General features: G+C 40.8%; 1 protein-coding gene across 3 annotated transcripts in view; it reads left to right on the top strand.

The window, feature by feature from the left end:
• Positions 1-12282, top strand: part of grid2 (glutamate receptor, ionotropic, delta 2) — a 447760-nt gene that overhangs the window by 335183 nt on the left and 100295 nt on the right. For all 3 annotated transcript variants that reach the window (XM_047591180.1, XM_047591181.1, XM_047591182.1), the window contains exons 10-11: positions 3719-3916; positions 7911-8223. In XM_047591180.1, the coding sequence (XP_047447136.1) occupies positions 3719-3916; positions 7911-8223 (511 nt within the window). The remainder of the gene's footprint in view (positions 1-3718; positions 3917-7910; positions 8224-12282) is intronic.

The following is a 12282-nucleotide window of genomic DNA, read 5'->3' as shown; positions in this document are numbered from 1 at the left end:
TGCACCCACATGTGGCTGGTTCCGCTCCACATTTATGAGTAGCGAGCTGTGGATATATAGTTGCTACAGCAGCCCAGATATGCAACCAAAGGAAGAAGGCATCCATTATTTTAACTTAAGTTTTCCCCAAATTAAGTTAAAGTTTGACTTTGATGAGGCCGATTCCTGTAAAAAGGACTGAAAGACAATTTTCTGCCACATCATCATGTGATGTAATAATTCATAATAATCATTAGATTCAAATCTGGGTTGATATTCACTAACTGGAACTGTTACGGTCACAACTGTGCAATCCCCAAAATGCTGAATTAAGCATAAATCTATAAAACTATAATAATAATAACTAAAATAAGCTGGAAAGCTAAAAGGTTTGGTTAGAGTTAAGGTCAATCACACTTGGTTTCTTTTACGTTGGTATTACATAATCCTGTAATACTATACAGACAGATATGACAAACAATGAAGAGATGTCACAATGCAGCAGTGATGAGGACACTGCATGATCATGTTCACGGTGCCGTCTAATCCCATAAGCCTCAGTAATTCTTGTGTAAACATAGGAGACACCGCAGACTTTACCTACAGTTATGTGTCCTGCATTTTAAAAACGTTGGACCTGTTGAACCATTGAAAGAATGATTCAAATTTAAATGTATGCCGCACCATTTACATTTGGTTACTTCCCAAAGTTCAACATTTTGCCATTGAGTCCCTATAAGACCTGCTTATCCATTCCCTTAGAATTCACATCCCCAGTATTTACCAGAGGCTGTGGCCCAATTAATTTTTATAAGAATATGAAATCTAATGTTTTGCTGCAAATCACCAAATGTCTCTGTCAGTCCCGGCATTCCCTCAGAGGCCACTTCAAATGCCATTACTTAGACTTTGTGGGAAATTGCTCTTCCTCGCCCCTGTCATGTCTCCAGAATCACCCGCGCAGCAATGAGACCATATGTGATACTCCCAGTCACAAGGAGAAAGAGGATGAGCATGTGCCAAAGGAATTAGTATTGAGGGAAGGGACGAGGAGGTATGGCAATGAGAGATGGGAACAATATCCTCCAGACAAAGAGGAGATGGAAGAGGAGGATTACTGGGTATTGAGGGATGTGAGATAATATTGCCAGGATGACAAGTGGGAAGTACTGTAACCTTGATGGATGGATAAAGGGATGGCTCGATGGATGGAGTGAGATGAGGTGTCCTAACCATATGTTTAGGAAAAGCTGGAGACAATGCGGTGTGGAATGATGCCAAATGTTGTATATTACGGCTGGTGAGTGGCAGCAGAGCTGACGAGACTGCAAAGTAAGAGCGGAGTCGGATGAGTGTCAGATAGCCTTACCACAGCAAGATTTAAATCTGCAAACCATCGGCTGAGTATTTCCAAACCAAACTGTGAGTTATAGAACGCGTTTATAATGATTATATGACTCATTGTTTCCCAAAAGGCAAAATTTGATCAATCTGGATTTGATAGAACTCGATTTGATAGATAATTGTGTTCCTGCAACTGCACGGCTCCTTTTCTTTTGCTACCGTTTTTTGACAGTTTATTCTCTCCAGCGGCAGCAGCAATGATTAACAGGCTTGCAAAAGGAAGAAAGACCAGTGGCGCTTGAGCATGTGCGTTTATCTTGTCAGGTGTGGGTAGGAAACTTCCCGTTCAAGCCTGAGCGAAGGAGAGAATGCTCACGTGTTGTGCGGCAGACTCACAATGACACCTTACCAGAAAAAAATGTGGGTTGCGACTCGCCGTGTCTTTACAATCTGCCCTTTACCCACAATGCACCATATTTAGATAAAATACTTTCATTTCCTTCCCCTGCATTGATTTGCTGCCGCTGTTGGGTGTGTGTAAGCATTATGTGGATGGCTGCGTATGTGTGCATCTACGGCACAGTCGTGTTATTCGTGGCTGTCAGTGCATGCCAGTGTGTGTGTGTGTGTGTGTGTGTGTGTTTGTCAGTACTAGGAGTGGCATTTTGAATCCTGGTTTGATTGACAGTTCCTTAATTTATTGGATCCATCAAGACTTTTATTGTTCTGTCCTTCAGAGGGAGATTGTTTTAAGAAAATGAAGAAGTTGAAATATACGTATACAACTTTGAACTAAAGATATATTGTGTGTGGGTGTGACATCCTTGTGCCCTCATGTGCATGCTGGTGAAATTACTGATTATAAAACTCTGATATTTAAATTATCTGTGGTGTTGACCGCCATGATTCAAGTCTCAAAAAACGAAAAAAAAAAAAAAAAAAACGTAAAATTGAAGTGATGCTCCACTATGTTTGCCTTGTAAAGGTTTAAACTGGCCCAAAATTAAGGAAGCAATCAGTGGCGTGTTGTGGTTCCGTTATGTGTTAGTTGGTGCTTGTGTCTTGATTGATGGATGCTTGTGGTGAGAAAGGGATTTGGCATGCATGTCCACTCACTGCCTAATAGCTTATTGAACTGCAGCTGCTAGAAAGGATTAGAAACTGCCATGTTAATGCGTAGCATAGCCTGCGCGCATATGCTCGTGTTTGTATGTGTGTGCTTAATGTGCAGCCAGTGCCCAGTCAATAATGCACAGGCCCTCATAAATCTGCGGGACATCTTAGCCCACAACATTTCACTCATCAATAAGAATTTATTAAAGAAAGGAGGAAAAAAGAGGGCTGGTGGACAGAAAGAAAACTCAATCCGAGGCACTGTTTGCCTCTCTACATGGCGAGCTTCCTGCTAGCTTTCTGCTCCCCTTTTAAAAACACCATAATTCTCCTTGCTTATTGTTCATTTAATTGCCTAAATGTCAGCATCCCTGGAAGTCATTTAACCTCAAGTAAGCTGCCCTTTGCTCGACACAGCGATATCGATAAACGAGGAGTTTTAGTCATCAGCGGTATTTAAAAATGAACCAGTTAAAAAAATAATTTAAAAAATTGCATGAAGCAGCTATGGATTTTCATCATTTTAATTCACTTAAAAATCCTAAATAGGTTATGTTTTCAATAAATTATTAAATCTGCTTCCCTAGGTGAATAAAAATGAGACAGCTAAGTAAGAAACTGTGGGAGCCAGGGGGCGGCCTGATTTTCTCCTGATTCCAGCGTACCTTAGAGTTTTAACAGCTGGGCGAATCTTAAAAATAGCATATCACTGCATGTCGTTTGGTACATTTGTCAGCATCTGAAGGATGAAGTCAAAATTACTTCTGGTCACTGAGTTGTGTTCTTCTAACCTCCTTTTTTTTTTTCCATTTTATCACAGTAACCACTCAGTTAAAGTACAGTGCAGAGTTCACGGCCCCAGAGGCACGGATGTAGGCAGCAGGAAAGCTCTCAGGGGCAGCAGTGTGCCAGTGAATGGACAGATGAGCACAACTAATTATGAATGTGTCTTAAAACATAAAAAAAGCATTTTTTCTTTTTTTTTCAGTTTGTTTTGGTTAGTGGAAGGTTAGTGCTTTTTTTGTTTTTACTAACACCTTATTGAGGTCTGCGTCGATGTTTGGTGTCTCTTACATCTACTTTTGTTCAATTCCGCTAAACGTTTAGAAGTTCTCCTCGTTTTGTGTGTGTAACGTAGGCTCTCGGAGACATGCTTGCAACCATCAGATTAAGCATTTGTAGTGGTGTAATGGCCGTCTGAGTAATGGATGATTTAATGCTCCAGTGACTGGTGTATTGATTGGGTGCTTGACTGACACACTGATTGATTGTTCTCTTCTAGGAGGAGCCATTTGTAATGGTGTCCGAGAATGTTCTGGGGAAACCAAAGAAGTACCAGGGCTTTTCCATCGACGTCCTGGATGCCCTGTCTAACTACCTGGGCTTTAAGTATGAGATCTATGTCGCTCCAGATCACAAATACGGCAGCTTGCAGCCCGACGGTCAGTGGAATGGACTGATGGGCGAACTGGTCTTCAAGGTGAGAAGAAGATCATTTCCTGCAAAATAACCAACATCAATAAGTGCAAGAAATAGACTAATACTGGTTTTAAAGCAGAAGGATTATTGGTTGTCTATTTATACACAAGAAGGAATAGCACGCAGACACATGCCACAGGCATCACTTACTAAGTTGCGAAGGACTATCCCTCAAGAGTCTGCACAGTCTTGAGTCCCATCATTAACATTCCCCTTTTTAAATCATGTCACTTCAAAGGCAAATATTTGACTGAGACTACCGTAGGGTTTGCCTCTTTAAACTTCTTTAATTTAGAGTGATAGATGCAGTCACTCACAAAGTTCAGCAGCAAGTAGTCTGAAGTGCGGCACGACCTCAGCGACGGTGCGATATTGCATGTTAGTGGAAACACAGCAGCTTTTTAATCATTTTCCTAGCTTCAAGTGTTTTCAAGTGTCTGATGCATAACTACTGCAGACACATCTGTGAAAAGTGGAGATGTCAATAAACAGCTATTTATGAGGATTCTGCAAAGATGCAGAAGCTTGGAATAACCACTTTAACCATCACACAGCCATTGCAGTATAGCACCCAGCTGGCATCATTCAAAATGTATGAATTTAACTTTTGCAAAAGAAAACAAAATATTATTTTATTTATGCTCTTAGGTTCATAGTCTAGTTTAGGTAACAAACCTTTTGTTTATTTTTATAGCTTCCAGTGGAGCGTTCCTAGAACTGGCAAATAGCACAGAATATTTGTGGTTATTTTATCAAACACGTTTGACATTGCAATCTATGTCTCTGTCGCTTTTCAAACAAAGTAGCAGAGTAACAGTGGGAGAGAAGCACGACCTTTCAAAAAGAATACGGTCTATGGGGTCACATGAGATTTTCCATCTTTATTATCAACACTGCAGGATCAGTGGCTTCATAAACATCTGGAGACCTCTCGGCACATGCAGGATAGATGTTCTCCTGGTCATCTTACCCTTCAAGCTAAGCTATCCCACAGAAACATTATGAGAGCAAATAGTTTATGGTTCACGTTTCTTTTTTTTTCTTTTTTTTCTGTTCCTTTGGGACCTTGTTTCATTACAACAGGGGTCTTCAATGTTTTTCAGGCCAAGGACCCTTAAATTGATTGAGAGATTAAGTGGGGACGCCCACATACTATATGTTTTCTATATTAAACTAGTGCTATTCATAAATTTACATTATCATTAGCATTTTGCATTCAATATTAAGCCATTTAAATTATACACAGGTTCAATTTTTGTTTTTTTATGTGCAACAGTAGGGTGACCAACTGCCATAAACCTAAACATACCTGACATAAACATAGCTGAACGGCGTTAACAGGCTCTTGTGGGGAACGTGACAGAGTCGGCATGTAATATTGGCTCAGCAGCAATAGGGGCAGGTCCTCCTGTGCGCAAGAGGTTTTGTCTGTGGCGCTCTGTATGAAACAGTCTCAAAGTGCTGCGTGATATGATAACGTCTACCTCCATTTATCCCTTTACTAGAATATTTTGGATTTAAAGAAGTTTAAATTTGTGGGGGAAAATTAAAAAAAAAAAAAAAAAGTCTAATCAACCAAAGTTTTTGCGACCTCCCTGCAGTGCCTGAATGGACCCCCTGTTGAAGACCCATATGTTGACTAAATACAAGAACGTCACCATTTATTAAATGAGTTTACTTGCTATATTCATCGCTATATTCACACCCTCAAGGGTAATATTGCAATTATACAACAATTACCAAAAAAATAAAGCATATAATTTAATATAGTCAGTAGACTCCTATGTGTCCTCCTCCAACCATTCATCGAAACTGAGACCACCAAATAAATCAAAGCTAACAACAAACCGATTCATTTTGTAGTGTATTTTTCAGCCATTTCCGGCTCAAGCTCTGACAGTTACAGTGTTGCCACAGACTTGGCAGAGCAATATTTTTAGTGATGAGTCAGCTGTGCTATAATTCTGGTTTGAGCACGTTCTAAATGTCTTATTGACCAATCAGATTGCTTGGTCGGAACTACTTGTTGTATAATAACCGTTCTCACCGAATGTATAAGTGCTGTGCAGGTTCCCGGTCACATCTGATGTACTAGAATTGCAAAAAGGTGCTGAAAAGATGGCTAATATATATATAGCATATTTTTTTTAATTGACAGCAGAATTTTCTCAGAGGGTTTCCATGCCTTCACTTCCTTACTTTCATTTGGCCGTGTGTGAGGCTTGAGCATGTTTAAAGACTAAGCTCTCCTCCCTTGACCTTGAGCTCTTGTGTTTGTGTTGGTGTCGCCTGCCACCACCGCTACCACCACCACTACCACCACCACAGCAGCTCACAAAATTATATTGAAACACTTTGAGCGCAATTCATATTCATGTGTACACAGACAATCACAAGCCGTAAATAAACTGAACATGCAAATCATTTTGTTTCCCCCATCAGTCAGCTACAAGGTTTGTCTCTCCAAAAACTCAATTATTCCAGATAATTATTACCCAGAGTGCTCTCTGTAAGTTTCCATGTTGACTGACCGCATGTGTCTGCGTGGCAGTTCATCCCGAGACGAGCACACACACACACACACACACACACACACACACACACACACACACACACACTTGCATGCATATAGCCGTGTTGTCTCAACCAATAGGCATCCTGCAGGGTTTCTCTTAATATTCTTCTTATGCAGTGTAAGTGACAATTTCTGCACATTTAAGCATTTTGTTTCTTCAGTGGACTGTGAAATTAGCAGATTATTATTATTATTTATTTATTTTTGCCCTCAGTGAATCCAAATTTCTATTTATTGTGTGTGTCTGTGTATATGTGTGTGTCTTTTAAGTATATAATCCGTGTCTATATAGTTCCTGCAGGGCTTGGAAATTCAACTACAAATTCACCCAATTTCTTACAGTTAGTTGTTTCCAGCAACACAGAAAATCTCATTATCGAAACAAGTTCATAATATGCGCCCTCTCTTGCACTAGTATAGATTTCAAACACGAGAATGTGCTCACCACAGCATCTTAAATCCTTGTTATGGTACAAGCAGATGTCTACAGCTGCTAGCCAAGCACTGGGGACTGAATACATTTTAATTAGCCATCATTGTTTCTGCATTAAAGCTAAGCTCAGCCTATTTTTCCTGGCAGACACACTCACTGACAGCTGCATTTTTCTTTTTTGCCCAACTTTAAGTCTTTACGTGTAAATTATTAAAGCTGTCATTTGTTGTCTCTTAACGTTCTAACAATTACAAGTGATGAGAAAGGCCTTACCCGTGTCTGATTGCTTGCCGACACAAAAGCTGAATCATGTATTCACTGATCTCAGGTCACCCATCAAAAGGTGCTCTAGTCCACCCTTACAGCTCACTTATAGGGTTTATATTTACATATATACAGTACGGGAACTAAACACACATAATGACAATGTCCTTACTATACATGAGTTATTGCTTGGCACCTTGTTCTTCTCTCACTATTATGTTTAATTAGCTCCAGTCTTCATTTACAGTCAAAGCACACAGTATTTAACAAAATATGTAGATCATTTTCTCTCTAAGTAGAAATATTTGGGCATTTTGAGTCTCAACTCCTGAATTATAAAGTCTATCCCATGCTTGCCTAATTCCCAATGCTTATTTTATTAAACATACCAATTAACTTGTTTAAATCTCACAGTTTATAAATATAAAAATTTAGTAGAGATTGGAGCAGGGGTGGTCACAGTTGCACAGTCCCAAATAATTTTGTTAACAAGTCTTGTTATTTGTATCCAGTATTTAACATAACTATTAGAAAATGGATTATTTTCTTTTTGCTTTTCAAGAAAATTGATACATACTTTATTGGCTATAAATTAAAGATTTAATTGCATCGTTTTGGATGACAGGAACGACCAGCACATTCTTCAACTGTGTTCCTCACTCACACATTTATTTCACAGTATTGTTGCATTCAAACTTCTCTCTTCCCCTCTGCCTCTTGCAGAGAGCCGATGTTGGACTTTCCGCCCTGACCATCACGCCTGAGCGAGAGAGCGTTGTGGACTTCACCACGCGCTACATGGATTATTCTGTGGGCGTTCTTCTGCGCAAGGCCGAGCGCACTGTGGACATGTTTGCCTGCCTGGCACCCTTCGACCTGTCACTGTGGGCGTGCATTGCAGGCACTGTGCTCCTCGTTGGCATCCTGGTGTACTTGCTGAACTGGCTCAACCCACCTCGGCTACCTATGGGATCCGTGTCTTCAACGACACTCTACAATTCCATGTGGTTTGTGTACGGCTCCTTCGTGCAGCAAGGTAAGAAAGAAGTGGAAACCCCAACCCTGAATGAATTAATTAATGAATGGGTGGTCAGTGTGTGTTAAGGATTAATAGGTACATAGCTATGATGATGTGGTATCATCAGGCATAACATTATGACCACCTTCCTAATATTATATAAAAAGGTTCTGATTCATCAAACAGGACATGGGTGTTCAGTGTTTGTCTTGCTGCACCTGGGAACAGAATTATGTTAGTGGGGGCCATTGTGTCCTATGGGTTGAGGATCAGGTTTGTTCAAGTGCATCCCACAGATACTTGATTAGTGTCTGGTCTGGTCTGGTCTAGCTGGGTGGTACATGTTTAAGTAACATCCACACAAATACCAGTTCCAAAGTTTCCCAGCAGAACGTTGAATAGTCACAAGATGGTGGTGTCCTACCACCTGATGGATGTAAAAGTCACGTTTTCTCTGAAATGTAGAGGGATTCAGAGTCAAAAGTCAAAAGCTGTATTGTCAATTCTGACATGTGCAACACATAGGCTATATGGGATTGAAATTGCATTCCTCAAAGGCATTCCTAAAATATGTAAATGTGTTCATTATTACACAGGATGAGAGGTTACAATACCTTGTGCCAAGATCCCAGGCAAAACACATTCAGAAGCCCAGTCCAACTGAAAGCCGGCCAGCGGGCTAGCAGTGAGCTACCAGCTAGCAACAGACAAGAGGACACCTGCTACCTAGCCTAGTCAATGGCAGTGGGCTGTATGCCGCACTTTACTGGGGTCTTCAAGTGGGCACCTCCCAGTAGTTATGGTATCAGTGTAGTTTAGGTAATAGGTGACAGCATATTTACTTCCCATTTGACCAAAAGTGATAAGTTTAGTTGTGCGGTGAGTGTTGTTCTTTAGTCTTGCCTTTCAATGAAGTGAGCTCTATGGAGTCTGAATTATTTTCAATTATTCTTATGGCAGGTGTCAACAACAGGGTGCAATGTGTCATTGGTCTATGCCAGACATGGTCTTGTGGGACACCATATCATATTTTATCCTTCACAAAGACAAAGACATAATGGCGAGGGTGGGAAGCATAGAGGAAAAGGTGTGATTGCTAAAGCAATATAATGTCAAAAATGTGATAATCGCTGTCCTCTGGGTGTCATAAGTGTGAACTGACCTTTCCTGTTTTAGCGCCATAGCCGAGTTAAAACAAAGGGGGGGAGACATTTTGTTCCACATCGGTTGTGAGGAGGATAATGGTCTTATCCTGGCTATGAGCCCCGAAGATTTTCTGGGATCCATCAGGCCGTGCTCAGGTGCGGAGGTCATACAATTGACTCCTGGAGATGGATTTAAATTTCATCAGCGTAGGAAGAGAGACAGGAAAGAGGAGAAATTGCAATGGTAATTTGTATTCTTGGGCTCAGTCTTGCGTTTGTGTCTAAATTACTGCTATTTTCCAAGAAGCACAGTGTGCTCTTGTTGTCATGCTCTAGGCCCGGCAATAGTTAATTTTTTAAGCTACATTAATTATGCAAATTTAAAGAGGAATTCTTTATTTATTTATTTTTTCGCCACTGCCTGTGAAACATTCTGGGTCCTGAATAAGCAACTGATGAGCTTTGCACCGTTTGGTAAATAATACTCCATCTTTTGCTGCAGCTAATGGTGGTAATGATGATGATGATGATGATACATGCTAATTACTATTTGATATTCACAATCGTTTCTCTTTTTAGCTGTAATTAACATTTTAGTCATGGCATCATTAGAAAGAAAACGAGCGAGGGAGAGAAAGGATCTAATTCTTCAAAAGTGGGCATTTATACAAGTATATTGGGTAATACGGTACACAAAAAGGTTAGTGGTTACTGAGGAACGAGTGGAGGGATGACTTAGGGCCAAATAAGTGGTGACTTTTTTAATAAGTTATTAATAATAGGTTTGTTATTAAATCTGGACAAGCTACATTCCGCACAATTAGTAGCGACCGTGGTGTGTTTAGGTGTGCCCATTTTGGATGGTATCCCTGGTCATGTGAAAGCTGTGCTTTAGCCACAGGTAATTCATTTCTGATATGGCTTGCCAGAGTTATCTCTCTCAAAATTAAGTGAGCATGAACGGCCTACTGCCGCAAGGCTAAGTGGAGTGACCTTCACCAGCTTTAAAAGTCACCTGGAATACTTTTATTCCAGCAGTCATTTTGTAAAGCAGAAACCCCCTCTCTTTCACGCGTCTAGTAGGTGATAGTAAAATTAAACTACACCTTGACCGAAATTAGGATTCATTTGGAGAACTACTGCAGCCTGCGGAGCCTGTATGAACATGCACGTGTACGCCGATAAGGCATAAAATTATGACCACCTTCCTAATATTATGTAGGTCTCCCTTGTGCCTCCAAAACAGTTCAGTGAAGTCAGAGAATGGATATGGGCCTTCTGAGGGTGTCCTGTGTTGTTAGTGGGGGTCTTTGGTTCCTGTGAGTTGAGGAGAGGGGCCTCTGTGGACCAGACTTGTTCCAGTAGATCCCACGGATACTTGATCACTTTGGGATTTGGTGAATTTGGAGACCAGGTCGACACCTTGTGCTGTTTTTCATGTTTTTTTGTGTTATTCTTGAAAATTTTTTCGTATACTGCTGAGGATGGCTGCTGAACGTCAAGCAGTGTCATTACTATAGGGCGTGGTTGCTTGGTCTGGTGTAGGTGGGTGCTACATGTCTAAGTAACATCCTCACCGTTGCCAGGTCCAAAGGTTTCCCAGCAGAACACTGAATATTCACAAGATGGTAATACGCGAGATACGCGGAATATATATACATTCAGCAGTTCTCTCACAGCCCTGTAATGTCGTTGTGGCTCACCCTGAAATATCATCCTTAGGCAACACTGATTCAGATGCAAAGACACCCACAGCAGGAGGGAGCTGCAGATGAGTGATGAGTGATGAGAGAGAACCGTCAAACATGACAACCAGACTTTTGCTTTTGGCACTTTTCCTATGTATGGGGGTGGGGCAGAGGGACTGCACTGATTTCTCCTGCCTTTTCTTTTCTTTCTCCCCTTGACTACTTTTTATGCGTCTCCTTTCTTGCCAACCTCTTCCCTTTCTCACATGCTTTTTTTTTTCTCCTTTCATCTTTTATTGGTGTCGTTTTTGATCCTTCCAGCCTTCCTCCATGTATCCCTCATTTTTCTGTGTCAGATTCTGCCCTTCCCTCATGCTCGTCAAAGCCATCAGGGCACCAGCCAAGTGACTGTTTGTTTACAGCATCACCCAGAGGTCTCCCGGCCTGGCGTGTGTGTGTGTGTGTGTAGAAGATGTGGTTAGAGAACTGTTTATACTCCACAAACCATGTCTCTTTTGTCTCAATGAGAGTGCTAGACAGAAATGGGAAATAGCAGAGAAAGCTGAGATGTGAATGGGCTGTATGGTTTTATTATTATTACCGGTAACACGGTATCTCATCAAACAAATGAGTCTAACAAGTGATGGGAATGTCAAAGAGCAGCTTTGAAAAATATAAATCACAGACATAATAATGATCCCCTGCCTCCTTATTGTCACAAGTGTTATAAGGAGGTAAGGCCCCGATACAAACAAGGAACCTGTGTTTAGGTGAAGTCATAATGTTTAATGAGGACTTATGATGAAGGTAACAAAAGGCACTGCAGAGAGTGTCTGGTTAACCAAGAAGATGTCAGAAAACAACAGACCATTGGGAGCTGAAGCATGTGAAAGGAAGGGGCACACAAGTAGGAGAAAGCACAGACAGGAAGTAAAAAAGGACACAAAACAGGAAATGCAAGATGAAACCAAACAGGATTACAGAAAATATTAAAAACTTTATCCTGTGAAGATACAGAAAAGTTCCTGGCGTCAGTACTATGATACATTGGCTAAAGATGAGCAGTGGGCTGTAAAAACAGGTAAACACAGCTTATTAGTCAAAATGCAAGTCGATATTTAAATGAGATGAGATAATATAAACCCTTATTTATCCCACAGTGGGGACATTTTCAGTGTAGTACAGTTGGAAGCAAGAGGGGAAATTGTGATTGGACATATATTGAACTGCATAAGAAACCATCA

The sequence above is a fragment of the Mugil cephalus genome, chromosome 8 (genome assembly GCF_022458985.1).
Source record: "Mugil cephalus isolate CIBA_MC_2020 chromosome 8, CIBA_Mcephalus_1.1, whole genome shotgun sequence".
Classification (NCBI taxonomy): Eukaryota; Metazoa; Chordata; class Actinopteri; order Mugiliformes; family Mugilidae; genus Mugil; species Mugil cephalus.
The sequence above is the reverse complement of the archived record's forward strand: the minus strand, read 5'-3'. Positions and strand labels throughout refer to the sequence as shown.